Source organism: Periophthalmus magnuspinnatus, chromosome 14 (assembly GCF_009829125.3).
Source record: "Periophthalmus magnuspinnatus isolate fPerMag1 chromosome 14, fPerMag1.2.pri, whole genome shotgun sequence".
In the NCBI taxonomy this organism is placed as follows: Eukaryota; Metazoa; Chordata; class Actinopteri; order Gobiiformes; family Gobiidae; genus Periophthalmus; species Periophthalmus magnuspinnatus.
The window spans coordinates 3,163,541-3,190,818 of NC_047139.1; the positions used below are offsets into that span (position 1 = coordinate 3,163,541).

At 43.8% G+C, this 27,278-nt stretch overlaps 2 protein-coding genes and 1 long non-coding RNA gene across 3 annotated transcripts; all 3 read left to right on the plus strand.

The window, feature by feature from the left end:
- The first annotated feature begins 535 nt into the window (after positions 1 to 535).
- On the plus strand, positions 536 to 1,081 carry LOC129456793 (uncharacterized). Its single transcript, XR_008648945.1, has 3 exons — positions 536 to 592; positions 667 to 812; positions 954 to 1,081. It is a non-coding gene; the product is annotated as an uncharacterized LOC129456793 (long non-coding RNA).
- A 3,169-nt stretch (positions 1,082 to 4,250) lies between these two features.
- LOC117381568 (arf-GAP with Rho-GAP domain, ANK repeat and PH domain-containing protein 1) lies at positions 4,251 to 22,656 on the plus strand. The gene is made up of 26 exons (XM_033978549.2): positions 4,251 to 4,465; positions 6,440 to 6,531; positions 7,190 to 7,254; positions 8,022 to 8,408; positions 9,107 to 9,187; positions 9,261 to 9,369; positions 9,521 to 9,613; positions 10,740 to 10,844; positions 11,097 to 11,157; positions 12,063 to 12,183; positions 12,260 to 12,524; positions 12,608 to 12,810; positions 13,090 to 13,172; positions 13,414 to 13,596; positions 13,851 to 13,919; positions 14,004 to 14,103; positions 15,186 to 15,242; positions 15,311 to 15,437; positions 16,212 to 16,311; positions 18,259 to 18,442; positions 19,215 to 19,260; positions 19,359 to 19,624; positions 20,705 to 20,914; positions 21,165 to 21,270; positions 21,554 to 21,695; positions 22,543 to 22,656. The coding sequence occupies exons 2-26, from the start codon at positions 6,440 to 6,442 to the stop codon at positions 22,579 to 22,581; spliced, it is 3,294 nt and encodes a 1,097-aa protein (XP_033834440.1). The 5' UTR covers positions 4,251 to 4,465; the 3' UTR covers positions 22,582 to 22,656.
- Positions 22,657 to 26,322: 3,666 nt separating this feature from the next.
- LOC117381376 (histone H1-like) lies at positions 26,323 to 26,924 on the plus strand. The gene has a single exon (XM_033978336.2). The coding sequence runs from the start codon at positions 26,325 to 26,327 to the stop codon at positions 26,919 to 26,921; it is 597 nt and encodes a 198-aa protein (XP_033834227.1). The 5' UTR covers positions 26,323 to 26,324; the 3' UTR covers positions 26,922 to 26,924.
- The last annotated feature ends 354 nt before the right edge of the window (positions 26,925 to 27,278 follow it).

The following is a 27,278-nucleotide window of genomic DNA, read 5'->3' on the forward strand; positions in this document are numbered from 1 at the left end:
GACACACACACACCGGCGCATCTGTGGTAATAATTAGTTCTGTGGTAATATAAGTTAGTAACAGTAGTCAGGGCCGGCCCAGACTATATGCAGACTGACCAGCTGCTTGGGGCCCCGAGGCCACCAGAGGGCCCCCAAGAGCCTGTACATTTATTACATTAATATAATATATAATATTTTATTGTGCACAGGGCTTGTGTGTTTACAGCAGCCTAATTTATATATATATATATATATATATATATATATATATATATATATATATATATATATTAAACAATTAGGGTTAGGGTTATTTGTTTTATATCTATAGTAGTAAAATCTCTGCTGCTGCTACATTTGTTTTTGAGTCGGGCAGAGGTGAGGGCAGCTCTGTGTTTACACCGGAGCAAGGACCCCACATAATGTAAATGTAAACTCACTGTCATCAACTGGAACACATTAAATTCCACCAAAAACCTGTCTAGAATTCCTGCCCCCCTGTTCTGTTCTTGTGACTGTGGTAGTTGTGACATTCTGTTCTTTGAGACGGAGGAGGGGAGGGACTTCCTGCGGCTGTTCGAGGGCGTGGGGGCAGACCGGCAACTCATTGGTTCGTGCTTGCCTTACATTTGGACGTCCTCTCACCTGCTCTTCTGATTGGCTCTCGTCATTCTCTCTAATCAGCTGACCTCTCAGGCTCCACCCCTCCAGGAAGAGTGTGGCTCCTGAGCGACCAAACAACAGTGGAGTTTGTGTCAGATGACCTGGGCGAGAGGCGGGGCTTCAGGGCCACATTCAACACTGAAAATTTAATTTAACCGACATCAGCAGTAAGATACATTATCCACATCTTGCAACATACTGACCCTATCCCGCAATATACTGAACCTATCTCGCAATACACTCACCCTATCCTACAATATACTGACTGAAGGATGGGTCAAACGTAGGTTTAACCCTCTGTGTCTCAGACGAGCAGAGGCTGAGCTGTTCCTTTGAGGACGGGTGGTGCTTCTGGAGACAAGACCCAGACCAGGACCAGGACTGGATCAGGACAAGAGGAAACTCCTTTCCCCCTGGGACTGGACCCAGCGTGGACCACACCACAGGATCCAGCTCAGGTCTGAACGAGAACTAAATCAGGATTGAAGTGACAATGAACCAGGACTAAACCAGGACTAAACCAGGTCTTGTATGTTTCAGGGTTTTACATGTCGACTGCAGACTTTCCGGATCCTGAGTCTTCCTTTGAGACCATCCTCTGGCAAATCCTGTCTGTCCTTCTGATAACTGCACTCACTGCATATGCACTACAGCTCTACCCCTGTGCCACCACACATTTCTTGTTTTTCACGTATATTTAATTAAACAGGAAGAACCAGACTCTTTCTCATGAGCGCCCTGTTTTATCATAAGAAAAGTGCATTAGTCTTTTACAGCGCTTTTCCACACGCTCAAAGACACTTGACAAGTTTTTTGCATTTTAATTCACTTCATACTTGGTGAACTATTATTGTAACCACAGCGGCCATGGTGAGGCTGCCAATGTGCGTCATCTGCCCCTCTAACCACCACCAACACTCACACACCACTTTCATACTGGGCAGTGTGGGTGAAGTGCCTTGCCTAAGGACATAACAGGTTTTTTTTTTGCCACTGTGCCACTCACTGTCACCTGGTATGAGATTAGGCTTTAACAAGGAACTTTGGCCACAACAGCATAAAACAGCACAAAACAACTGTATAGTATATTTATGTATTAGCAGAGGCAGGTTTTTATTTATACAACATTATAACTCTTTAACGCCTCATTCGTAGAGTTAGGCTCAGTTTTGTGTTGTATCTGTGCTATAAACTCTGCCATTTAAACCTAAAGATCTGTTCATAAAATAAATACTTTAATAACAAACTGTCAGAAAATCAGTTATTTACAACCAATAGGCACTTTGTCAGAACTTTAACTACTCATCTAGATAAGAGAATAAAACACAGAAGGCGGGTACTAGTTTTACTTGGGGGAGGGGGCAGAGCTTTCTACAGCTCGTCCTGCGCACAACCCGAGCATAGAGGTGTTAACATTTCAATAAGGGGTGGAAATTTACTGAAACAGAAAAGTCAAGAAAGCAGTGTCTGGGGTAGAGTGCAGATGTTAGAAGTCATAAGTCACGTGGTCAGAGCGGTGGTAAAACATGGAGAAATACACTGATAAAATAAGCATAAAATCTAAAATCCTTTACATGAACACTGTCAATTTTTTGTGAAAATGTGACTTTGTATACTCAGCAATAAACCAGAACTAGTCTAAAACTAAACCCACACGAAAGGAGGAGGAGGGGAGGTCTTAATGAGAGGGGCCTTAGTGAAGGAGGGAGAGGATGTTTTAATAAAGTAGGTCTTAGTGAGGAAGAGGGAGGATGAAGGGGGGAGAAAAATGATGAGGAGGGTCGTGTTAATGAGGGAGGAAGAGAGGTGAGGGGGTGTCTTTATGGGGGAGAAGAGGAGAAGCAGATAAGGGGAGGATGAGGGTCTGAATGAGGGAGAGGATGAGGAGGGACAGAGCGAGAGAGGAAAAATCTCCTTAACCCTTCCTCACTATCATCGTCATTTTCACCATCTTCTTTATCATCACACTCTTCATATTCAACATAACTGCATTGTCAGCATCTTCATCTCATCTTCATATCCATCATAATCTGCGTCATCATCTTCCTCTTTGCAGTTTATTCTTGTTTCCATTGAGAAAAAACCTGCACCGATAATTAGAGATAATTGTACCTCATTACAATAAAACTTTTTTTTATTATTTTTTTTTCCACTATGAATATGTAGCATGTGGCTCAGAAAGAGGGTGAATTGATATTTTGGACTTGGATATTGAGTTGGGCTAAATCAGAAGAATTAAGTATCGGCTCACTGGGAGAGCAGTGTAATAAACCAGACTGGAACAGATTTACTTTTGGTGGTTGGTACCATGTATTGCAAGTAAAACATAAAACACACAATATTTACAAAATCTGCAGAATTTCAGTATCAGTCTCAATATTTTACCCTTAGAGTAAGGCAAAGTGCACTTTCACAGTTTAGTTTACACAATACAACAAACAATGCAGCACTCAATATCATCTTCCAAAAATGGAGGCATACAATAGAACAAAAATCAGGTTGCCACTGATATGGGCTTAATTGTCCATAAAATCTCCCTTTTAGTCCATGTGTTAAGGTTGTGAATGCAAATGTTTGAGTCTATGGGAGGGACAGGCTGCAACAGCCTCCTACCAGACCGCAGGGGGCTGTAGAGTCGAATGTGATGTTCCAGTTCTTGGTAGGGCTCCTAACTCGCCATCAAAATATTGTGCCCAACCCGAGCACACCTGGCCTGTATTAAACAGAATTACCTTTTAGCAAAAGAAAAAAAAGCTATCATTTTTAGTATTAGCCGTCTTTAGTTTAGTGTACACAAAATCCATGTAAAATACTGTTTGTATAAATACAATTACAATTTAAATTCACTATATTGACAGTAATGCACCGCGGTATATTAACAGGCATGTATGTCATGCTAATACTTCGTAGCACTGAACAATCAAACAGACTCACCAAATCCCCGTGTTTGCGTCAGAACCCGCGGTCTTTACTCAGCGTCCGTGATAATAGTCGTGGCTCCTGTGAGTTTAAAACATGTAACAGTAGTTTTAGAAGACGGATGGTGTTTAGTTATTGCAAAAGTAGCAGAGACACTTTACCTGTGCAGCTGCCCTGATGCACGTCCTCCAGCTCTGACCGGAGAGGAGCAGCTGCAGTTTATGAAGGGCTATTAGCGCGTGATTGGCTGAGGTGGTCACGTGAGGGGGCTAAGGTTATACGGCGCGTTTACTGATATACGGAAAATGGGAATTTACACAGTTACTATAGGTAAGTGGATTTTACACCTGGGTTACAAATATATCATTACAAATAAGATTAAACAGTGTTTTATTAATATGACCCAGTCAAAGATCATATTAGTCATTTTATTGTAAATGTGTCAAACCAGTGCGGCTTTTGTCTTTGTGACAGTGAAGATCTGGGACATGTCTTTGTCTTTACACAAATAAGAAATGAACTAAAAGGACTGACCTTCTTGAAAAACCTGAATATTATTCACGTGACCCAGCAGACCCCCGCTGTGACGTGTGTTGTCATGTGACCTGAGTCACGTGAGCGGAGTCACGCGGTGGGCGTGTCCGACAGGTTCAGTGGAATGTGCTCAGGCGAGTTTCAACCGCACTGTGTTTACTGTCAATGCAGGAACTAAAGCATCAGAGCAGGATTACACCAGGACTAAACCAGGTATAGACCAGGACTAGCCCGGGTCTAAACCAGGACTAATCCAGGTCTGCCGCAGGTCTTACCCAGGTCTAAACCAGTACTAAACCAGGACTAAGGGAGGGGCTGCAACTGTTGATAAGGAGCTCCGAGTCCGAGACAGAGGAACAGCTCAGAGGTGAGTCCAAACCACAACTTACTCATGTTACAACTCTCATTTAAAGTACACATGTGATATACTACAGAGACATTTATAACTCATAAAGTACACATGTGATATATTACAGACATGTTATAACTCATATGAAGCACACACATGTGATATACTACAGACGTGTTATAACTCATTAAGTACACACGTGATAAACTACGAAACCCTTGCTCATGTTACAACTCTCATTTAAAGTACATGCATGTGATAAAAGACAGAGACATGTAATAGCTCATATAAAGTACACACGTGACATACTACAGACATGTTATAACTCATTTAAAGTACACATGTGATACATGACAGACATGTTGTAGGTTATATAAAGCACACACATGTGATATATTACAGAGACATTTATAACTCATAAAGTACACATGTGATATACTACAGAGACATTTATAACTCATAAAGTACACATGTGATATACTACAGAGACATTTATAACTCATTTAAAGTACACATGTGATATACTACAGACATGTTATAACTCATAAAGTACACATGTGATATACTACAGACATGTTATAACTCATAAAGTACACATGTGATAAACTGCGAAACCACAACTTACTCATGTTACAACTCTCATTTAAAGTACAAGCATGTGATAAACTACAGAGACATGTAATTGCTCATATAAAGTACACACGTGACATACTACAGACATGTTATAACTCATTTAAAGTACAAGCATGTGATAAACCACAGAGAGTGTCTGTATGATATCACTCCCAGGACAACATTGTAAATAAGAAATTGTTCTTAATGTTTTGCCTGGTAAAATAAAGGTTACATAAATAAATAAAAATGTCTCTGTATGTGTGTGTCTGTGTCTTTGTGTGTCTGTGTGTCTCTGTGTGTCTCAGTTTGTGTCTCTGTGTGTCTCTGCGTGTCTCTGTGTGTCTCTGTGTGTATCTCTGTCTGTGTCTCTGTGTGTCTCTGTGTGTTTCTGTGTGTCTCTGTGTGTCTGTGTGTGTGTGTGTGTGTTTATGTGTGTATCTCTGTGTGTCTGTGTGTGTCTCTGTGTGTCTGTGTGTGTCTCTGTGTGTCTGTGTGTGTCTCTGTGTGTATCTCTGTATCTCTGTGTGTCTCAGTGTCTCTGTGTGTCTCTGTGTGTGTCTGTGTGTGTGTCTCTGTGTGTCTCAGTGTCTCTGTGTGTCTCAGTGTCTTTGTGTGTCTCTGTGTCTCAGTGTCTCTGTGTGTCTCTGTGGGTGTCTCTGTGTGTCTCAGTGTCTCTGTGTGTCTCTGTGGGTGTCTCTGTGTGTCTCAGTGTCTGTGTGTCTCAGTGTCTCTGTGGGTGTCTCTGTGTGTCTCTGTGTCTCTGTGTGTCTCAGTGTCTCTGTGTGTCTCAGTGTCTCTGTGTGTCTCTGTGTGTCTCTATGTGCTTTTGTGTTCATAAAAACATCATATTTTCACAGTACTGAAGCGAGTTACGAGGGGCTTTACTCTTTACTTACTTCATTATTATCAACCAGTGCTGTGTCTTGGATATGTACATTTGAATATTTGTGAATATTACTATGAGATATGTGCAACTTTATAATGTATAAATGTATTTAATCTTCATAACACGAGGGTGAGAATAGATAAACACAGAGACATTATGTAGACGTGATATGGCCAAAATAAACAAATCATCACCATCAGGAATACAAATATAAGAAAACACATTTATTTTGTTTAATTTTGTTTGTGTCAACTTTTCTTCACAAATTGCTTCTTGACTTGTGTAAAAATATAATATAATATCTACAAACTTCAGTAAAAATGAGAGTCGTCAGAACCTGTCATTGGCCTTAGCAGCGGCGGATTATAACTCCGTCTACGACGCAGACCTGCCGTGTCATGTCACCTTTGTCTGTTATTATCACAGTGCATGCGTGAAACCGGTTTGTGGCGCCTCTTTTGTGTTTTGTGACGTTATTGTGTCTCCCGCAGATGACGTCCTTTCCCGTTTCTACGCCGGTGCCCAAACCCAGAAGCTGTTATTCCAGGAACAGCTTTAGCTCCGTCCCCTCGGCTGCGGACAGGTAAGGCGCTCACCTGGCTGATGTCACCGCGATGTCACCCTCATCTCTGTAACTTCCTCATGTTAATCATACTTTTATTACTCCTTTTGTCTTTGTTTCCTCTTTCCTCGTTCTGTTGACATTCGTGATGATTTCAGACTTAATTTAAATGTTTTTGTCGCATTGTTTGTGACTCAAACGTCTTAGTTGGATGTTTTGGTGATGTTTTTGTTGTTTTCAGATGGTAGAATGTGATGATATCTTACTCCCAGATGGGGGCAGTAGACAGTTTTCACTATTCATTACTTTGTATTTTACCGCAAAGTATTCAAAGACCGTAGAACTCACTGTGTTACAACAAAAAAAAAACAGCATTTGAACAATATAAATTTCAGCTGCACCCATCTGTAAAAAATATGATTGGCCAATGGAATGTTATGATGTCGTCTGAAACACGGGCATTGTGTTAATGACAGTCACTCCCAGTTTGACCTTTTGAAATCTAAGGGTTAGGATTAGTGTTAGAGGTTAAAGGTTAGTGTGAGGAGTAAAAGGTTAAGCGTTACGTTAGGATCAGGGATTAAGGATTAAGGGTTTTGCCTGGTCTCTTTCTGAGTTTCACTTTTTAACATTTGAAACCGTTAAAACTAAAGTCCAGGTTCTGTTCGTTTTGTTTCAGAGAAGAACCAGACTCGATCCGAACCAGAACTGAGACCTGGTCTGGACACAAGACCGAAAGCAAAGGTAGACCCCACACACACACACACGCACACACACACACACAAACAATAGTAGATAATAGTAGCAGTATTAGTAGTCGTATTAGTACTTGATAGTAGTTTCAGGTTGAGGTTGCAGTAGCTGAGGTTATGCAGATATTTTAAGCTCTTTATTCATTTTAAAATCATTTGTCTCTGCTTTTTATTTTTCATGGAGGTGTTAAAGTAAATAAATACACGAGTTTTAGCAAAGATGTTTGTGCTAAAATGATCAGTGAGTGTGCTAAAGGTGAATGAGCACCACCTGATGACATCACAAGGTGTAATAATAATAATAATAATAATAATAATAATATTGATGATGCCTTACACTTGTAATGTGCTTTACAGGCTCCACAAAGTCTCTCAAATCAATCCACTTTAGTCACGATTCATTCACTCCACACAAAAGTGGCCAATTTGCACCATCGGCCCCTCCCACCACGGCCATTCACTCACGCTCACAAAACTTTTATACTCGGCAATTTAAATGTGGGTGAAGTGTTTTGCCTAAGGACACGACAGAACCTGATCCGAGCAGGAATTGATCCTCCGACCGTCGACTAAATGTGCAGGAAACTGAAACATGTGAACGAAACATAACTCCGGGGATGTTTCTGAGGATGACATTACATTAGAACAGAATTAAAGCCCCACTGCGGGATACCTTATCACGTTAGAACAGGGTTACAGAGAGGAGAGACAGTTTAGCAAAGTTTGTGTCGAGACTTTCAATTTATTTCCTGTTTGCAGATTGCGTCCCGTCTCTGGGCGGAGTCAGTGACCTCATCGCGACTCACATTCCATCTCTCTCAGGATTCGCTCTCTCTATCAAAGACTCCGCCCCCTCAGCTCCCCGGGCCCCTCCCCCCTCAGCCCATCCTCCTTCAGCTCCGCCCCCCTCTGCACTGGCCAATAGCATCGCGGCGGGCATCCCGAGCTTAGCGGCTGAGGCCAACACTGTGGCTCACCCGCAGACCGACATCTTCAGCAGCTTCTCGGACGTCCGCAGTTTAGCCGGACTGGTTAGCAATGTGACTAATGCTAACGCTCCTACAGCCACGCCCCCTGCCGATAAGTCCCTCCCCTCTGCAGACAAGCCCCTCCCCTCTGTAGGGCCGTTCACACCTGGACTCACAGGTAACATGACCGTCTGACACACACAGGGAGGGCATCTGACGCACACAGGGAGGGCATCTGACGCACACAGGGAGGGCATCTGATGCACACAGGGAGAGCATCTGACATACACAGGGAGGGCATCTGACACACACATAGGGAGGGCATCTGACACACGGGGAGGGCATCTGACACACATAGGGAGGGCATCTGACACACTCAGGGAGGGCATCTGACACACACACAGGGCATCTGACACACACACAGGGCATCTGACACACACAGGGAGGGCATCTGACACACACAGGGAGGGCATCTGACACACAGGGAGGGCATCTGACACACTCAGGGAGGGCATCTGACACACACAGGGAGGGCATCTGACGCACACAGGGAGAGCATCTGACATACACAGGGAGGGCATCTGACACACACATAGGGAGGGCATCTGACACACACAGGGAGGGCATCTGACACACAGGGAGAGCATCTGACACACAGGGAGGGCATCTGACACACATAGGGAGGGCATCTGACACACACAGGGCATCTGACACACACAGGGAGGGCATCTGACACACAGGGAGGGCATCTGACACACATAGGGAGGGCATCTGACACACACAGGGCATCTGACACACACAGGGAGGGCATCTGACACACAGGGAGGGCATCTGACACACACAGGGAGGGCATCTGACACAGTGTGTTTGTTGCAGATGTGAACGCTCTCTCAAATCTGGTGAAGACAGTGCTGCAGCCAAAAGTCGTGGGGGTCCCAGAGGTCTCGGGTCTGGACGGTTTGTGGATTTATTTTATTATTTTTTTTATTTTTCTTGTTCATCATTTCTGAAGTAAACCTGTTTTTTTTAGACTCGTCACAGGCCAAAGTGGAGTACCTGACCATGCTCTCCCACTGGACGAGCCATGAGGAGGGAGAGTCTGAATCCTCCAATGAGGACGAGGAACCTGCAGCTGCGGCGTGAGTGACATCACCATCAACCAATCAGAACGCTTTATAATCTCACTCTCATGAACGTGTACATTAGTCTGTTTATTTTACTCTTCTCCCTTCGCTCCACTGTAATGCTGAATATCCAAGTCTAATTCCACCTCTGTCACGTGACCCACAGCCCGCCTCCAGGACGCCTCACCCCCTCGCACCCGGCCCCGCCTCCTCCCATTCCTCCCAGCCAATCAAAGAAGCCCAAAGCTCGAATCCCCAGGTGAGTCAGTGTTTCTCATTTAAAGTGCCTATGACAGGTTGAACTACTCATTTTACTAAAACAATGTTAAGATCATTACATAAAAAAAAGAAAATTACCATTGCAATTTTTTAGGTTTCAAATTTTACTTCCTGGTTGGAAATCACCTTAGGGAATTTCACGAGCGTTACCTAGCAACCAAGCTGTACAGTCGACCAAAACTCCTCTAATATCCATCCACTCACAAAAATTATGATTTCACAAATACAAATATAAGAAAACACCTAAATATTGTTAAAACGATGTTACAGGTATTTGGGAAAATTTGTTTATTTTGTAAATTGAGCAGAATGTTTGGATAAAATTTCCCCAGTGTGATGTCATCAGTGTGGGACTCTCTGAAACAGAACACTCTACTTCCTGTCATTTTCAGCATATTTTTCAACTTTTCTTTACAAAGTGCTTCTTTATAGCTGTACAGTGGTCCCTCGAGATATCGTGGTTCACCTTTCGTGGCCTCGCAGTTTCGCGGATTTTATTTTTTTACATTATATGATTGTGCATTGTGTCGTGCGTCCTGATTGGCTGTTGGACTGTAGACCATTGTGTTGTGCGTCCTGATTGGCTGTTGGACTGTAGACCATTGTCCATCAGTCTCCTCCGTGCCGTGTCTCCTGTCCAGTACAGAATGTGTTCAGACAAATTTACATAAACGTTGGATCGCAGTGTGACTCTGAAGTGCTGTACGTTTGCAATTTGTTTTCTCCCCGACAAAAACCCACAATGTCGATGAAACGTTCTGCACCGACAAAGACGCCTACGAAGGTTTGAACTTTGAGAGAGTTTAAACGAGAGAGAAATGTGAGAAAATATTAACGCCTGTGTGACAAAAGTGTATAAAGTGTGTGGTGAGGGGTTTTACAGACAAAAACATAGAGAATAATTGTAAAAATAAAGCTGGATTTCGCCAATTGCGGGTTATTTTTAGAACGTAACCCCCGCTATAAACGAGGGACCAGGGGACAGGTTTTCTCCCACCAAGTTAAGTAACAATTTGAGAATCATCCAAACCTGTCGTACGCACTTTAAGAGTTTGAACTGAAGATCATATGGTGAAATGTTCTAACCTTCATGTTTGTTTTGTCAGAACTGCTACGCTGAGGGTCTCCAGGAAGAAGGGGTCTGGGGGTCCTCCCGCTCAGAGCCCGTCCGTGGCCCGCAGCAGCTGGCTCGACGTGTGGAAGGGCATCAGGTGTAACTCATCAAACATATTTACTACAGTCACGTACAGAGGAGCCGTGCAAACAGGACAAAATTACACTTCCTAGAGGTGATAGTTTTGTAGAGAAATGTCCACAGTATGACTTTAAACAGCTCGATCTCTACGGAGACAAGCAGTCCAAGTTACAGGAAGGTGGTGGATCCTCTCCCAGAAAAGTTACATAGTGCCCCTTTAAGTGTAAAAGTTGTGACCTCACATTTTGACCCGTGTCCTCTGTTACAGACACAACGTGGTGTGGGCCACCTTTGATGGACAGGTCATGGCTCTGTGGAAGAAACGCACCGTGAGTCTCACCTTTCACACAGCAGAGGGCGCTATGACACTAACTGTGACCCTAACTTCTACCCCTTACCCCTAACCTCTAACCCTAAAACTACCCCTAACGCCCCTGTTTTTAGGTGGACCTGTTTATTTGTCTGTTTGCTGGATTAGATTTAGTGGTGTGGTGAGTCTCTGCCCCAAGTGGAGGAGTTCAAGTATCTCGGGGTCTTGTTCACGAGTGAGGGAAGGATGGAGCGGGAGATTGACAGGCGGATCGGTGCAGCGTCTGCAGTGATGCGGTCGCTGTATCGGTCCGTTGTGGTAAAGAAGGAGCTGAGCCGGAAGGCGAAGCTCTCGATTTACCGGTCAATCTACGTTCCTACCCTCACCTATGGTCATGAGCTTTGGGTAATGACCGAAAGGACAAGATCGCGGATACAAGCGGCTGAAATGGGCTTCCTCCGCAGAGTGGCCGGGCGCACCCTTAGGGATAGGGTGAGGAGCTCGGTCACACGGGAGGAGCTCGGAGTAGAGCCGCTGCTCCTACACGTTGAGAGGAACCAGCTGAGGTGGCTCGGGCATCTGCTCAGGATGCCTCCTGGACGCCTCCCTAGGGAGGCGTTCTGGGCATGTCCCACCGGGAGGAGGCCCCGGGGAAGACCCAGGACACGCTGGAGGGACTATGTCTCTCGGCTGGCCTGGGAACGCCTTGGGGTCCCACCGGGGGAGCTGGAGGACGTGTCCGGGGTGTGGGAAGTCTGGGAGTCCCTGCTTAGACTGCTGCCCCCGCGACCCGGCCCCGGATAAGCGGAAGAAAATGGATGGATGGATGGATGGACTTAGTGTGTTTTAGATGAGCTTGTTTCTTTATTTGTTTGTTTGTTTGTTGGAGAGTGTAATTTGAGGTGCGTTTGTTTTGTCCTCCAGGATCGCTTCAGTGAGGTGATGTTCCATGTGTCAAACATCACAAACATAAAGCGTCAGGACAAAGGGCGATTCTCCGTTTACCTCGGGAAGAAACACTACGACTTCATGGCCCACAACGACGGTCAGAGCGCCCCCTGGAGGACAGTGTTTATGCTGTAGCACACAACACAATTTAAACTTTCCTCTGTGTTTCACAGATGTGCAGGAGGGCTGGGTCTCCTCTCTCCAATTGGCTCGGGGCTGTCCAAGCCCCGCCCCTCCTACACATCATGGGCAAATCACGTTGAAGGAACCTCGCAGTCGGGCGTACGCCGCGGTGCAGGGCTCAGAGCTCTGGGTGTTTCCAAATAAGGACAGTTTTGCTGTGGGCGTGGCTTCGTTTGCAGTTCCACTGAACGTGGCGTCAGTGAAAAAGAGCGGGAAACACTCCCTCAGCCTCATCACGCCATTCAAGACCTTCAGGTTTGATCTTAATATAACAGACGACATGAAACATGTGCAAAAAGCTTCAATATGTCAGTAAACTAGCCCCACCCTCTGCACAGTGTCTCCATTGATTCGTCTAAAGAGCTGACCGTCTGGATGGACGCTCTCTCCTCCACTATCAGTAGTTCCATGGGCAGCAGCCAGGTGGCGTTGCGTCTCTGGGACCAGAATCCCAGCACTAAACTGTGTGCAGACTGTGGGGCACCAAATCCTGAGTGGGCGTCGGCCAATCTGCTGCTTGTGCTGTGCCACACCTGCGCAGGTGAGAGAGTAAAGTTTAATCAAAAAACTGTAGCTGTAAAATAAGAGCTATTAAAGTGTGTGGCAGATTTGTATTTTTCTCTCATTTTAACTTAATTGGTGGAATAAAATCTAAAACCTGAGACACAGAGAAACAAGAGTGAGATGAGGTCAAAATCAGAGAGTCAGACCGGTCAGAACAAAGCTTTAGACAAATATGAGGTCAGAGGGGGGCAGAGGTCAGAGGGTCAGAATTCTGCCCCACTCGAGAGATAATATTTGACATGTTTTCACATTGCAGGAGTTCACAGGTCTCTGGGACAAATATCCAAAATCAAGAGTCTGACGATGGACAACAAAGTGTGGACCGAGGCCCTCATCCAGGTCTGAGGCTTCTACAAACCCTTTAGATCCCCTAACCCTGACCTATGACCCTCCTCTGACCCAAGACCCTCCCCTGACCTTCCTCTGACCCCTGACCAATGACCCTCCCATGACCTGTAACCCTCCCAATCCTCCCCTGACCCATGACCTATGACTCTTCCCTGACCTCCCCAGAGCCTGACAGAACCATTTTAGGTCCATGTCTATAACTGGACCATAAATCTGTTTCCTCTGACCACAGCTCTTCGTTTCCCTTGGCAACCAAGCAGCGAACCAGATCTGGGCTCCTGTCGTTCCAGCAACGGAACAACTGAGCCCTCATTCATCAGACGAAGAAAGGTCAAAGTTCATCCATGACAAATACGCCAAAGGACGATACAGACGCCTGCACGCTCTGTCGTCCAGCCAGGACCTAATGGACCAGGTACAGAACGAGGCTAAACCAGGACTAAACCAGGTCTAAACCAGGACTAAACCAGGTCTAAACCAGGACTAAACCAGGTCTAAACCAGGACTAAAGCAGGTCTAAGAGTGACAGACATGGGTTAGACAGGTTTAAAGACTTAAATCATGAAATGCAGCTTTAACAATCTTTCTGCAGAAACTGAGAGAGGTGACAGTGTTTGCAGTATTTTAACAAAGTACTTTGCTGGTACTTTAATAGTACTTTCTCCACAGAGGCTCAGGGAGGTGGTGTGTGGAGATGATGTGGATGAAACTCTGTCTTTGATCTGCTCCGGAGCAAAGGTCAGTGCATCTGTGACCTTTCACTTTTCACCCCTCACCCTAAACCTAAACCCCACAGCTGACCCCGCCCTTTTGTCTAACCAGGTGACCCAAACCGACCTGCTCAGTCCCAGCCCCATTCACCTGGCGCAGAGGGCGGGGCAAGCTCTGCAGGTGGAGCTGCTGCGACTCAACGAGTTCACAGGTCAGTCCCTCCATCGAGGAACTCCCACAGACTGTAAAGAAGTGTGAGTGTGACGTCACCTCTAGCGCTCAGCTCCAAATGAAGCTCATTGAGGCTAGCAGTTATAGCGGCTAATCTGGAGCCCAAATCTATATTTGGAATTCCAACCCCGAGTATCATAGCAACCAAAGAGCCAATCAGGAGCGAGGCTGTTGAAGATAACGCCCTCCTCCCACCCGCACTGTTTGGGAGGGCGAGCACTTAGCAAACCTGCATAAATTTCCCTGAAATTCATATATATATTATATATATAAAACTTTAAAATGAAATTAATTAAATAAATAATAATTAATAGATCAGCAACATTAACAAGAAAAACAAAAATGAATAAAGGCATATCTTATCTTATCTCAGCTCCTGCTCAATGTTTAGCTGGACTTTATACGTCTCATTACCTCCGTCTATCTCCTCCTTTCTTTTCATCCCTGTTTAATTTTTTTTCTATAGTGTCTCTTTATCAAAAGTGTCTCTTGTTCATTGTGTCATGATCTGTTCGCTCTCTCCTGCTCTTTGCTACGTACGCACGACCTACAGTGTAGGGTTTGTGCACGTACATAGTCTTAGCTCTATGGTGTAGGGCCTGTGCACAATCTGACGAGAGCGCAACTGCCACCTACAGTAGTGGACGTGCAATTACACTTTATTCTAGTGCGGCAAAAGACAAGCATGTTCCCGGAGTCATACACACCCCCTCTGGCGTTGCCCCCCAGAGGGGGCGCGCCCCACTGTTTGAGAACCACTGATTTAGGGACAAAATAGTGTCATAAAAAACCTCAAGATCATGTAGAGCAGATAAAAAAACAACATTTTAAGGTCCAAATAGCCAGACAGCAGCAGTTACAGAGAGAGGGGCCACGTTTTTTCAATAGAAAGTGAATTGGAGCTGATGAAGTTGGAAGTGCACCCATTCTCACTTTCTGCTTGGAACGCAGTGACTAGTGGGTTAGTTATGTCCATTTATATTTACAGTCTATGGTCAGAAGTCTCTGAATGCTGCACGAAGCTGATCTTGTAAATCCTCTTAAAATGATTTTTTCTAACAGACGTCCCACCTCCACATCCACTGAAGGCCAATGACAGCGCAGTCTCTGCCACGTCAGGTAACTCCCCACATACTGGTACTGGCTCCTGATTGGTCCAGAGCAGTTACCTGTAATTACCTCTGCAGGTGAGGAGGAGGAGGAGCTTCACGCGAAAGTGGAGGACGACCGCTTCCTCTTTTCAATGGAGAACGATTCTGCGGCGTGTGACGTTTTGGACCTGAGAGAAGTGCACTCCATGTTTTTCCAGAGCGGGTCAGAAACTCACCGTAACATTGAACATAAAAACATCACTGATACTATTAACAAAACTCTTACCAAAAGCATAAGGTTAATTAGGAGCACCCTAAAAACTCATTTTGTTGAGAGTGGGACTTAACTTTCTATTGTTGCCATGGTAACCCATTTTAAACAGTGTTTTCTATTCGCCTGAGCTGCCAAGTTCAAAAACAGACTTTTGCAAAACAAATTTTAGACCTAAAATTATTACAAAACACATCCGGCTTTTCTTTGACTTTCTGTTGATGCATCAGAGACAAACAATAGACTCTGTGTTCGTGACGATTCTCACAAATGCTGCTTTTTGTCAATATATATTAACTCTCAGGTTAAGGTTAGGACCAGGGTCAGGTTAACGAGCAGGTAAGTTTAACCAAGTCTTGGCAAAACTGAACAGCATTTTTTAGTCAAAAGAAAATTATAAATAAAGATATTAGTCAACTGTATTTAACAGATCACAAAATTATGTCAATGTGGCTGATTCTTACCATTTGCTGATTATGAAATGAACTCACTCTCCAGGGAAACGCAGCACACACCAGTGTGATAGCGTTCATTGAAATTGAACACTAAGCCCCACCCCGAAAGAAACACTCTGTGTTTCTGCTCTACGAGTCAGTTTTGTGCAGGGTTTCGGTTAAGGAGGAGAGAGCCAATCAGAAAAGGTTCTGACTGTTCAGTGGGTGGGACTTACAGCCCATTGCAGGATTTGGACATAAGTCTAACAGCGCCTCCTTCTGTGTGTTCCAGGGACAGACCCCAGTTCCACATCCACACCTTGAACGGGCCTCTGGTCTGTGGGTCCGACTCCTTACAAGACCTGCTCACACACTACTACCAAATACTCAAGGTAAGACCAGGACTAAACCAGGACTAAACCAGGACTAAACCAGGACTAAACCAGGACTAAACCAGGACTAAACCAGGACTAAATAGGACGGAACCAGGACTGAACTATAGGCTCCATATATAAATGGACATAGCTCTCATGCTAGCTGCTGGGTTCCAAACAGTTAGTTAGTTAGTCTTTATTTGAAGGGACAGTGCACAGAGACATTATGCTCATAAAACAGAGATTATGCACCAGATTAAAGCTCAACAGCTCGTTTCCATCTGTAGTCCCTGAGGAACAAAGATAAATTATACAATGCAATTCACACATTCAACAATATAAAAACCACACATTAGCACATATTAATCAGCTTACACTCAACATTCACATTACAAAAGTTAAAACATATTATATACTTTAAAAACATAGCACACTGGGAACAAAAAGTGGGTCCTTCAGTGCTGAATCTGACCAGTCCATAGCCATTTTTTTTAGTTCTTTTGAAAATGACTCATAGTTGGGTTTATTTTTTATGTCGTCTGGGAGTTGGTTCCATTCTTTTATTGAACCAAAGGCTGACTGTGCAAAAGCAGTTTTTCTTTTTGGGATGGCACACTGCCCCCTGGTGGAGGCCCGTGTGACTCTGGAGGTTGTTGCTGATGTGAATTGGATGAATTGTTTTAGAGGTGCAGTGTTATGTAGGATTTTGTGAGCCATTCGAATAGACGTGTATTTCTGTATAATATCAAAGTTTAGAAGTGTGCATTTTTTGGAGTATATGGCAGTGATGGTATTGGCATGTTTTTTGTCCAGGACTTTTAGTGCCTGTTTATGTAAGAAGGGAGTTAGCATGGGCGCGATTCGGCTCCATCAACTCCATTTGGCTCTGTGCAGCGCCCGACAACATCACTGTTAGCTCCACTACTTCCTGTCCAGTTGTATCTCTAAGGCGTGTCACGTTCACGTTGGCCCTTTGGTTGCTATGATACTTGCGGTTGGAATGAGCTTCATTTTGTTGGAGCCAAACTCTATGGGTGACGTCAAACTCACTTAGGTCGTATTCACACTAGCACTGGTTAGTTCGCTTTAATCGAACTCTAGTTCTTTTGGCCACAAAGTCCGGTTCGTTTGGTCAGGTGTGAATGCGCAATCAAACTCTGATACGGTCCAAAAAAGCGAACTCTCGTCCGCCAAAAAACCTAGGTCTCGGTCCGGTTGAAGTGAACTCTGGTACGGTTCAAATGCATATGTGAACGTCAAGCGGACCACAGGCCGCTCCAAAGACAGGAAGCGGATTACATGCAGAGCATTCTGGGTAAATAAAACCAAAACAAACACGGGTGCAAAGCTAGCGGAGCGGAGAAATGGCTCGTGGTCAGATGTGGAGTGAAGAGGAGGTAAAAGCCCTCATAGAAATATGGTCTGATGAAAATATATGTCAGTTACTTGTGACCACGCACAAAAACAACGAGGTTTATAAATTAATAAGTGAAAAAATGAAAGCAGTAGGATTCCCCCGCACTGTAGCGCAGTGTCGGACAAAAGTAAAAAAACTTCGTCAACAATACATAAAAATACGTGACATGCAATAGACGAGCGGCGTTTCTTCTTCATGGTTTTTTGTCTCGTTTCCTTCCATGGTTTTTGGTACAGCGCCACCACATGTGAAGGATTAGACAAGCTTCTCAAAAGGTTTGGTTCGTTTGACAAAAAGCAGTGTGAAAGCAAACCGCTCCAGTTGAAAATGTTAACAATGTTTCAATTTTGGTCCCGAATCGAACCGAGTCTACTGGACTATTAGGTGTGAAAACGACCTTAGTCCACTTTATACAGCCTACCACTAAACCAGGAGTAAACCAGGACTAAACCAGAAACAAACCAGGACTAAACCAGAAACAAACCAGGATTACATTAAGTCTAAACCAGGACTGTTAAAGTCTTTAATCTGATGGTCGCTCTCCTCAGGTGATCCTGCCCTCAGGTGTGTCTGATGCAGAGGTGGGCGGGGCCTTAGCCGTGAGTAAAGTATGTGTGGTGGAGATGGGCGTTCACAGCAGCCAATCAGACGCCTGGATCCTGCTGTGGGTGGGCGGAGTCAGTCTTTACCAAAAACAGAGCTGCCTCCAACTGCATCCAATCACACGCCACGGTGAGTCGCCACTTTTCCAAGTACAAAAACATTAGCACTATGATTAGCATGTGGTATTTATAAAGAACAGAGAGCTTGTAGGTTCGTCTGTTTCCATGGCGAATGCGTTTCCACGTCTTGTGAGTTGAGGAATGAGCATAACAGTTTACGTTCAGGTTCTTCAATTTGAAGATGACACTGGCTCCACAAACTTGTCATATTAATCTTATGTCTTAAAGTCCATTCAGCTGACAACAATCACGTCTAGGGTTGATTCATTTTTATTAGAGGGGGCCCATGTGAGGCTTTTTGCTCTGGGCCCCCGAATTTCTGTTGATGGGCCTGATGCGTTGAGAGAGAAGATGTTGAACTTTGTGCTCAGTAATTACAGAGTAAGTTACAAGTAAAATACATCATATTGACTTAACCAGTGATAATTATTCGGTTCACTTCATGCCTATTACTATAAAATAATTTATTACATAAAATCTTTAAGAATTTTTCAAGATTTTTTTTTTTTTTTTTACATTAGATAAAGTACAAAACACCAGAAGTGCCAAGTATTAAAGAGGAAGTTATCATGAAAAAATCTAGATGCTTGTTAATTTGCCTTCTTGGGCGGAATGTTACAGTCACAAAATGGCCGCTGTGACTCTAGGTTGGTTACTATAGGTTACCATGACAACGAACTCTCTAGCCTTTTTAATGTCTTTTTAATGTCTTATTGGCACTGACCTCAGCTAATCGTGCCCTACACCCTGTTTGAATTTACTCTTTATTTTGTGTTTTGCAGAAATGGATCCGTCAGAAAACACTGTGACCCTGGACACCAGAGACAGGTAACTCTTTAACCAATCATGTTACAGAGAATAGAGGACCCTCATTGGTCGATTTCTTTAATGATAATGCACTCTGTCCTCTCATTGGTCGGTTTCAGGAGTATGTCCTTCCGATTTGAGGACAGTTTGAGCTGCTCTTCCTGGTTCAGTCACTTGTGCTCCGCCCTCAACGCGCAACAAGCCAATCAGAGTCCGGCACTTAAACCAGGAACCAATCCAAGCTCAGCCCCATATCCAGCAACCAATAAGAATGCAGGAACATATCCACAAGCCAATCAGAGGGGAGGGCTGTACCCGGTGAAGTCAGTGAAGGGAAGAGTTCCTGCGTCAATAGAACGCTGCATTTCTCATGTCACAAGCCACGGTACGAGGACTAAACCAGGACTAAACCAGGACTAAACCAGGATTAAATCAGGACTAACCCAGGTCTAAACCAGGACTGAATCAGGACTAAACCAGGTCTAAACTAGGACTATATTAGTACTAAACCAGGACTAACCAGGACTAAACCAGGACTAAACCAGGATTAAATCAGGACTAAACCAGGATTAAATCAGGACTAAACCAGGACTAAACCAGGATTAAATCAGGACTAAACCAGGATTAAACCAGGATTAAATCAGGACTAAATCAGGATTAAATCAGGACTAAACCAGGACTAAACCAGGATTAAATCAGGATTAAATCAGGACTAAACCAGGACTAAACCAGGACTAACCCAGGACTAACCCAGGACTAAACCAGGACTGAATCAGGACTAAAACAGGTCTAAACTAGGATTAAATCAGGACTAAACCAGGACTAAACCGGGATTAAATCAGGTCTAAACCAGGACTAAACCAGGACTAAACCAGGACTAAACCAGGACTAAACCAGGACTAAACCAGGATTAAATCAGGACTAACCCAGGTCTAAACCAGGACTGAATCAGGACTAAACCAGGTCTAAACTAGGACTATATTAGTACTAAACCAGGACTAACCAGGACTAAACCAGGACTAAACCAGGATTAAATCAGGACTAAACCAGGATTAAATCAGGACTAAACCAGGACTAAACCAGGATTAAATCAGGACTAAACCAGGATTAAACCAGGATTAAATCAGGACTAAATCAGGATTAAATCAGGACTAAACCAGGACTAAACCAGGATTAAATCAGGATTAAATCAGGACTAAACCAGGACTAAACCAGGACTAACCCAGGACTAACCCAGGACTAACCCAGGACTAAACCAGGACTGAATCAGGACTAAAACAGGTCTAAACTAGGATTAAATCAGGACTAAACCAGGACTAAACCGGGATTAAATCAGTTCTAAACCAGGACTAAACCAGGACTAAACCAGGACTAAACCAGGACTAAACCAGGACTAAACCAGAACAAAATCTGTCCTATTTAAAACAACGGCAGAGCATAAAGTTGTGTTTCGTGCGTTGCTCAGGCCTGAAGGTGGAGGGCGTGTACCGTCGCTGTGGTCTGACAAACAAAGTGAACCGTTTGGTGGAGGCCCTGATGAGGTCACCAGACTCCGCCCCTCTTGAGAGCGATGAACAGGGAGTCCTGGACGCGGCCGCCACCCTCAAACGCCTCGTGCGACAAATGAACGGGCTGATCCCTGAACACAACATGCCCCAGTGGATCAAAGCTGCAGGTGAGCAGTAGTAACAGTAGCAGTAGGACTAGTACTAGGGGCCGTAAATAGCAGAGGTGTTAGTAGTAGCAGTAGTAATTGTAATACTAGTTGTAGTTGCAGCAGTAGTAGTAGCCTAATAATAGTATCAGTAGTAGTAATGGTATTAGTACTAGCAGTAGTAGCAGTAGTAGTAGTAGTAGCAGTACTGAGCCGTCTTTAGTGAGTCTTAATTAAATCCACATTTTTGTTTTGCTCTGTTCTGCTACAGTGATCTCAGACGAACGCTCCAGATTCGCCGCCTACAAAGGTTTACTACGAGATCTGCCCGACGACAGCAGAGCCACCCTCAACGCGCTGTTTGCACACTTTTACATGTAACTGCCCCTAAACACTCACTTATTCTTATTTTTATTTTAAAAGAGGCATTCAAAAAACATCGCTGGGGTTTTCAACCTCAGTCAGCGAAGGGTTTCTTTTATTAAGTCGGTTCAGATCAATATTAATATTACAACAAAAGTGTATTATGTCTGAAACTTCCACATGTCTTTAGTGAGTCCTTTGTTCCTCTGACAGGGGCGGGGCATAGCCTACACCTGTGCTCCGCCCTGTCTCACCTGTGCTCCGCCCTGTCTCACCTGTGCTCCACTGTGTCCTCAGGATCCAGGTGTTCTCGCAGGTAAACCTGATGTCCGCTCATAACTTGGCCTTAGTCCTGATCCCGACGCTGTTCCAAAGTCTGAACCAGGATTTAGTCCGACTGCTGCGAGAGTTCATCATCCACCACACGCTGCTCTTCCTGGTAACCTGCCTAACTCCTCCTCTTTCTTCCTAACCCCGCCTCCTAACCCCAAACTTCACCTCCAAACCTCTAACAACGTCTCCTATCTCCTAACTTTGCTTACTCACCTTGTCTCCTCTCTCCTTTTTGTGTCTCCTTTCTCCTCATTGTGTTTCTTCTCTCCTAGTTGTGTCCTCTCTCTCCTTGTTGTCACTCCTCACTCCTCGTTGTGTCTCCTCTCTCCTCGTCGTGTCTCCTCTCTCCTCGTCGTGTCTCCTCTCTCCTTGCTGTCACTCCTCACTCCTTGTCGTGTCTCCTCACTCCTTGTCGTGTCTCCTCTCTCCTCGTCGTGTCTCCTCTCTCCTCGTCGGGTCTCCTCTCTCCTCGTCGGGTCTCCTCTCTCCTTGTTGTGTCTCTCTCTCCTCGTCGTGTCTCCTCTCTCCTCGTCGTGTCTTTTCTCTCCTCGTCGTGTCTCCTTTCTCCTAGTTGTGTCTCCTCTCTCCTCATCGTGTTTCCTCTCTCCTCTTTGTGTCTCCTCTCCCCTCATCGTGTCTCCTCTCTCCTCGTTGTCTCTCCCTCCTCGTCGTGTCTCCTCTCTCCTAGTTGTGTCTCCTCTCTCCTCATCGTGTTTCCTCTCTCCTCTTTGTGTCTCCTCTCCCCTCATCGTGTCTCCTCTCTCCTCATTGTCTCTCCCTCCTCGTCGTGTCTCCTCTCTCCTAGTTGTGTCTCCTCTCTCCTCATCGTGTCTCCTCTCTCCTTGCTGTGTTTCCTCTCTCCTTGTCTCCTCTTCCCTCTTTGTGTCTCTTAGCCTCTTTTGTCTTGTGGACATTTTAGACTTTAAGTATTAATAATACTTCATGTTTTTCAGAGTGGGGAGGACAGTGAGGAAGTGATCACTTTTTTCTGAGGACGTCAGTTTTTTTATTCATAATTCATGTTTTGGTGCAGGATTTTGGTACAAAATAAAAACCTTTGTAAATGATTTCCCATCAGTTGTTTAAATTACTCGGTAAAGGATTTTCTGTGACTATAAGATCAATTAAAAATATAATTTCAGTCCGTGGTGGGGCCATGGACTGGATTCTATTATAAAACTGTGTTGGTGACATAATCAGTTCAATCAGATTAGACAAAAAGTCAAAATGAGTCTGGTTAGATTTAAACTTCGTCTTTTTCTCTGGTTAAATGGTACACACTAAGAATGCTGGGTAAACAGTAACCCAGCCTGTGTAAATGAATGACCCAGCGCTGGGTTTCTATCGGATGAACTCAGGTTTATTCTGACCAGCAGTTTGGGTTATTATTTTAATCAAATTTTCTGGATTATTTTTTTCCTACATAATTCTGGTTGATGTTTAAATTCTCTGCTGGGTTAATTCTACCCAATCATTTGGTTAAATACTTGTACTGGTCAGTTCAGTGCTATTTAAGAAGCATTTATTTTGAAGGAACGGGAGGTGGAAACAGGAATGGAGGCCGTAGACAACATCTATCACCTTTTTATAACTCCAACCTCAGACCTAATCTAAAAAAAACAACAACAATAGGCCTTGTCAGAATGCTGATGGGTGTGAAATCACTCATTAGGGGCTTGTATGATTATGCTAATTATGACTCAGGCACAGTGCACACTTAGTGTAGCTCAATAGACCTAGCATAGAAACGGAAACTGTAAACAAACAGGTGTTTTTAGTTTCAGTGGCGTTAGCTCCTCCTTCAGGCCGTGTCCAGCAGAAATCTGACCAGAACTGAAGAAGAAGCAGCCAAACGTCTTTACTCCTACAATGTTTTGGCCAGTTGACAGATTTTATATTTTTCTTTTATTATGGATGACGGAGGGATTAGACAGTCCAGGGGTCGATGACCTTTAACCCCCAAAGAGCCATTAAGACACAGTTTCCATGGAAAAAAAGAAAACACCGGGAGCTGCAAATACTAACACTGTATATAGTTTTTTATTTTATTTTTTTATTTTTATTTTTTACCTTTACTCTTACTTATAAACAACTATAGTGTTTCAAATGAATTAAAAAGCTGGACTTAAATTATCCATGTAGCAAACAAAAAAAAAATGACAACGAAAAATACTAAAATATAGATAAATTTTAGTATTTCAAGATCACATTAATCTTCCAATTTAGAACTACAATTTAAAAAAAAGAAACTAACACAAATAAATTACACTTCAGTTGAACTTTTAATGTATTTTCCCAAGCCACCGACTCCTGACACAGATGCACAGACAGTTAAAGCACATTCTGGAGTAAAACATTTAGCCTCTAAACTCCTGAAGCAAAGATAAAACTCACGTGACCTTCGGACTTTCGGACTACACACCTACACATCTTGGTTGGTAAAACATAAAACCTGTCTATTGTATCTGTGTGATCCCTCAGTCGTCCAGGTCTGAGCCGTAGTAAAAGAAAAATATATAAAATCTGTCAACTGGACAAATCGTTGTAGGAGTGAAGACGTTCGGCTGCTCATCTTCAGTTTTATAGCAGAATATTACAGAGTCTGAATGAACCAGATGACTTTAGGACACTTCTCAAACGTTCAGTTACTTCGCATCACTGATACTGAGTCATAAACCAGACGTAGAGTGCGTGATCATCATCCGATTCAAAGCAAATGAACGCACACAGGTCAAAGGTCACACAGTGAATCTGACCTCCGACCTGCGCAGGAGAGCCACACGAGTCTCGGATAACTCACCACAACGGCTTGAGACGCATCACGTTTAGGCAAGGCAAGTTTATTTGTACTGCACGGCTGGTACAAAAAAGTAATTCAAAGTGATTTACAGAATAAGAAAGACATTAAAATCACAATACAACAAATGAACATACAATGAAGATTAAAAGAGAAGAGGCAGAATACAAATGTACACATCAGTATTCACTCAATTTTGCGATTACTTTCATAATTAGTGCTATTTCTGTTATGTTCACTCTGTAATGTGACTTGACGTCCTAGGCCTGTATGACGGGATAACAGACCATAAAAGAAGAACATTTAATACTTTTATAACATATCTGTGTAATCCCTCAGTCATCCAGGTCTAACTTTGGCTTTTACGACTTATAAAATACAACATTTTGTTTCTTGTCTTGTTCATTTTTGGAGTAATTGCCCTTTTAAAACGTGAAATACCATAAAATAAGCTTTTGTCCCATTTACCGATCCTAATACAGTTATTATTGTTGACTTGTTGTATTGTGATTTTAACGTCTTTTTTATTCTGTAAAGCACTTTGAATGACTTTGTGTATGAATTGTGCTGTACAAATAAACTTGTTTTGCATTATTGTTCGCTTATACTGTACTGCTTATTGTATTGTTAGGTGACCACATCTAAAAATAAAACAAAACTGGTACAAATTAGGTTATATTTTTGGTCAGAAATGCAATTTTGTAGTAAAACAGAAAAAAAATAGCCTATAGATATCATTCTAAATTGCAAATGACCAAGTTAAACTCGGCCTATATAACCAAAAATCATCATATCAGACCTAAACAGATCTCACCTGTAACTTCTCACATGTTTGTCTCTATGGATATATACGTTTAATACCATATTTCAAAATATTGTAGGAAAAGGAAAAAGTTCGGCTGCGAGATTGACTGTGATTGCGTTAAAATACTATTCCATTCAATGAGCAAATCACAAAGGCCACACTAGTACCATAATTTCCACAAAATCTCCTGTCTTATTCTGCATAAACGGCTAACTCTGTCATTTAATTTGACGTAAAATATGAACAGAATTATTAAAACAAACTGTATTTTCATTCATTTTTATTCATTTTGTTGTTAAAAATAGCCTAGATTTACAGATATTGTTTTAAATTGAAAATCCCAAGTTGAATTAGACCTGTATAATTATAGCAACATAAAATAAATTGAGTAAATAAAATATAAAGCAGCACATGACACCTGCACATGTCATATCTGTTTATCTGCACATCTTAAACCCACTTTAAATCAAACTGGATCCACACTGTCCTGATTCAATACACTCGCCATCAGCCTGACTTTAGAGCTCACAGAGTCATTAAAAGTGTGAATATTTTCATCTAAACGTTTATAAATGATCCTAAATTCAGCGTAAAGACAGAAACGTGAAAGGTTTGAGCTCAAGAGCTTCACTGAGACTGAGCCGCCACCGCAGTTGTGTTTACTACCACCAAAATCTGACGTAATTACACGTAAACGCCACATCCAAGACCCGAGTTTAAAGCACGAGTTTACTCTTTGACATCTCCTCTTATGATATGAACGCAAATATTTTATCACAAATCAAAGTTTAGACAAATATGAAGCAAAATGTGGAAAAAAGTCGACGCCGAGTATCATCGCGCACGGGGTTTGAGGACGGTTTGGTGGATTATATTTAAAAATAAACATTACTCTGATTATTTAAATGTGTTCAACGGAAAGACGAGACTCTGCGCTAAACGTAGATGTGAAAATTATACGGAACAAAACGCAATCGTTGTGTATTTTTGGGTTTAAAGTGCGAAGAGAAAACACAGAGCGGAGACACGGCCGCTCAGCTCACAGGGTTGAGTCTCTACGGTTCTCATGGCGGGTATAAGTGACGTGCGCGCGCGTCCCGGCTCAGACTCAGATCTGAACCGTCACTCGAACAATGGCAGAGACAGCTCCCGCACCGGCCCCCGCTCCGGCCAAAGCCAAGGCCCCCAAGAAGAAGGCCGCGGCCAAGAAGAACGTCGGGCCCAGCCTCCAGAAGCTCATCACCGGAGAGATCGCAGCGTCCAAGGAGCGCAAAGGCGTCTCCGTGGCCGCTCTGAAGAAGGCACTGGCCGCTAAAGGCGTGGACGTGACCAAGGCCAACAAGCGCATCAACACCGCCCTGAAGAAGCTCGTGACCTCAGGCGCCGTAAGCCAGACCAAGGGCACGGGCGCATCCGGCTCCTTCAAACTGGCCAAGACCGAGGCCAAGCCCAAGACCGTGAAGAAGACGAAGCCCGCCGCCAAACCCAAGAAGCCCGCGGCGAAGAAAGCAGCGAGCCCCAAGAAGAAGGTGGCCGCCAAGAAACCCGCGGCCAAGAAGCCCAAGTCCCCGGCCAAGAAAGCGGTGAAGAAAGCAGCGCCCAAAAAAGCAGCGGCCAAGAAGCCCGCCAAGAGCCCCAAGAAAGCGGCTCCCAAAAAGCCCAAGGCGGTGAAGAAGAGCCCCAAGAAAGCACCTGCGAAAAAGGCCGCCCCCAAGAAAGCCAAGAAGTAAAGTCACACCTGACTCCTGCTACACAAAGGCTCTTTTAAGAGCCACCACCTCACTAAAAGAGCCGCTAACACTACATCACTATGAGCCACCACCTCACTAAAGAGCCTCAACACAGTGAGCCGTGTTTTTATTCCATTCTCATTACTATTACTTGTTTGGAGAATGTTTTTTAAAACCAGCCCCCGCTCATTTCACATTTTCTCCTCCACTCTCTGCCCCGGTCCATTCCAGTTGGGTGGGAACATTCACTTTTAGTTTTTCTGATTTTCAGTTAGTGTTTAGTTTGTCTGACGTGACACACACAATCTGATATATTAGCACTGATTGATTGACAAATTGACAAATGTTGTTTTTTGT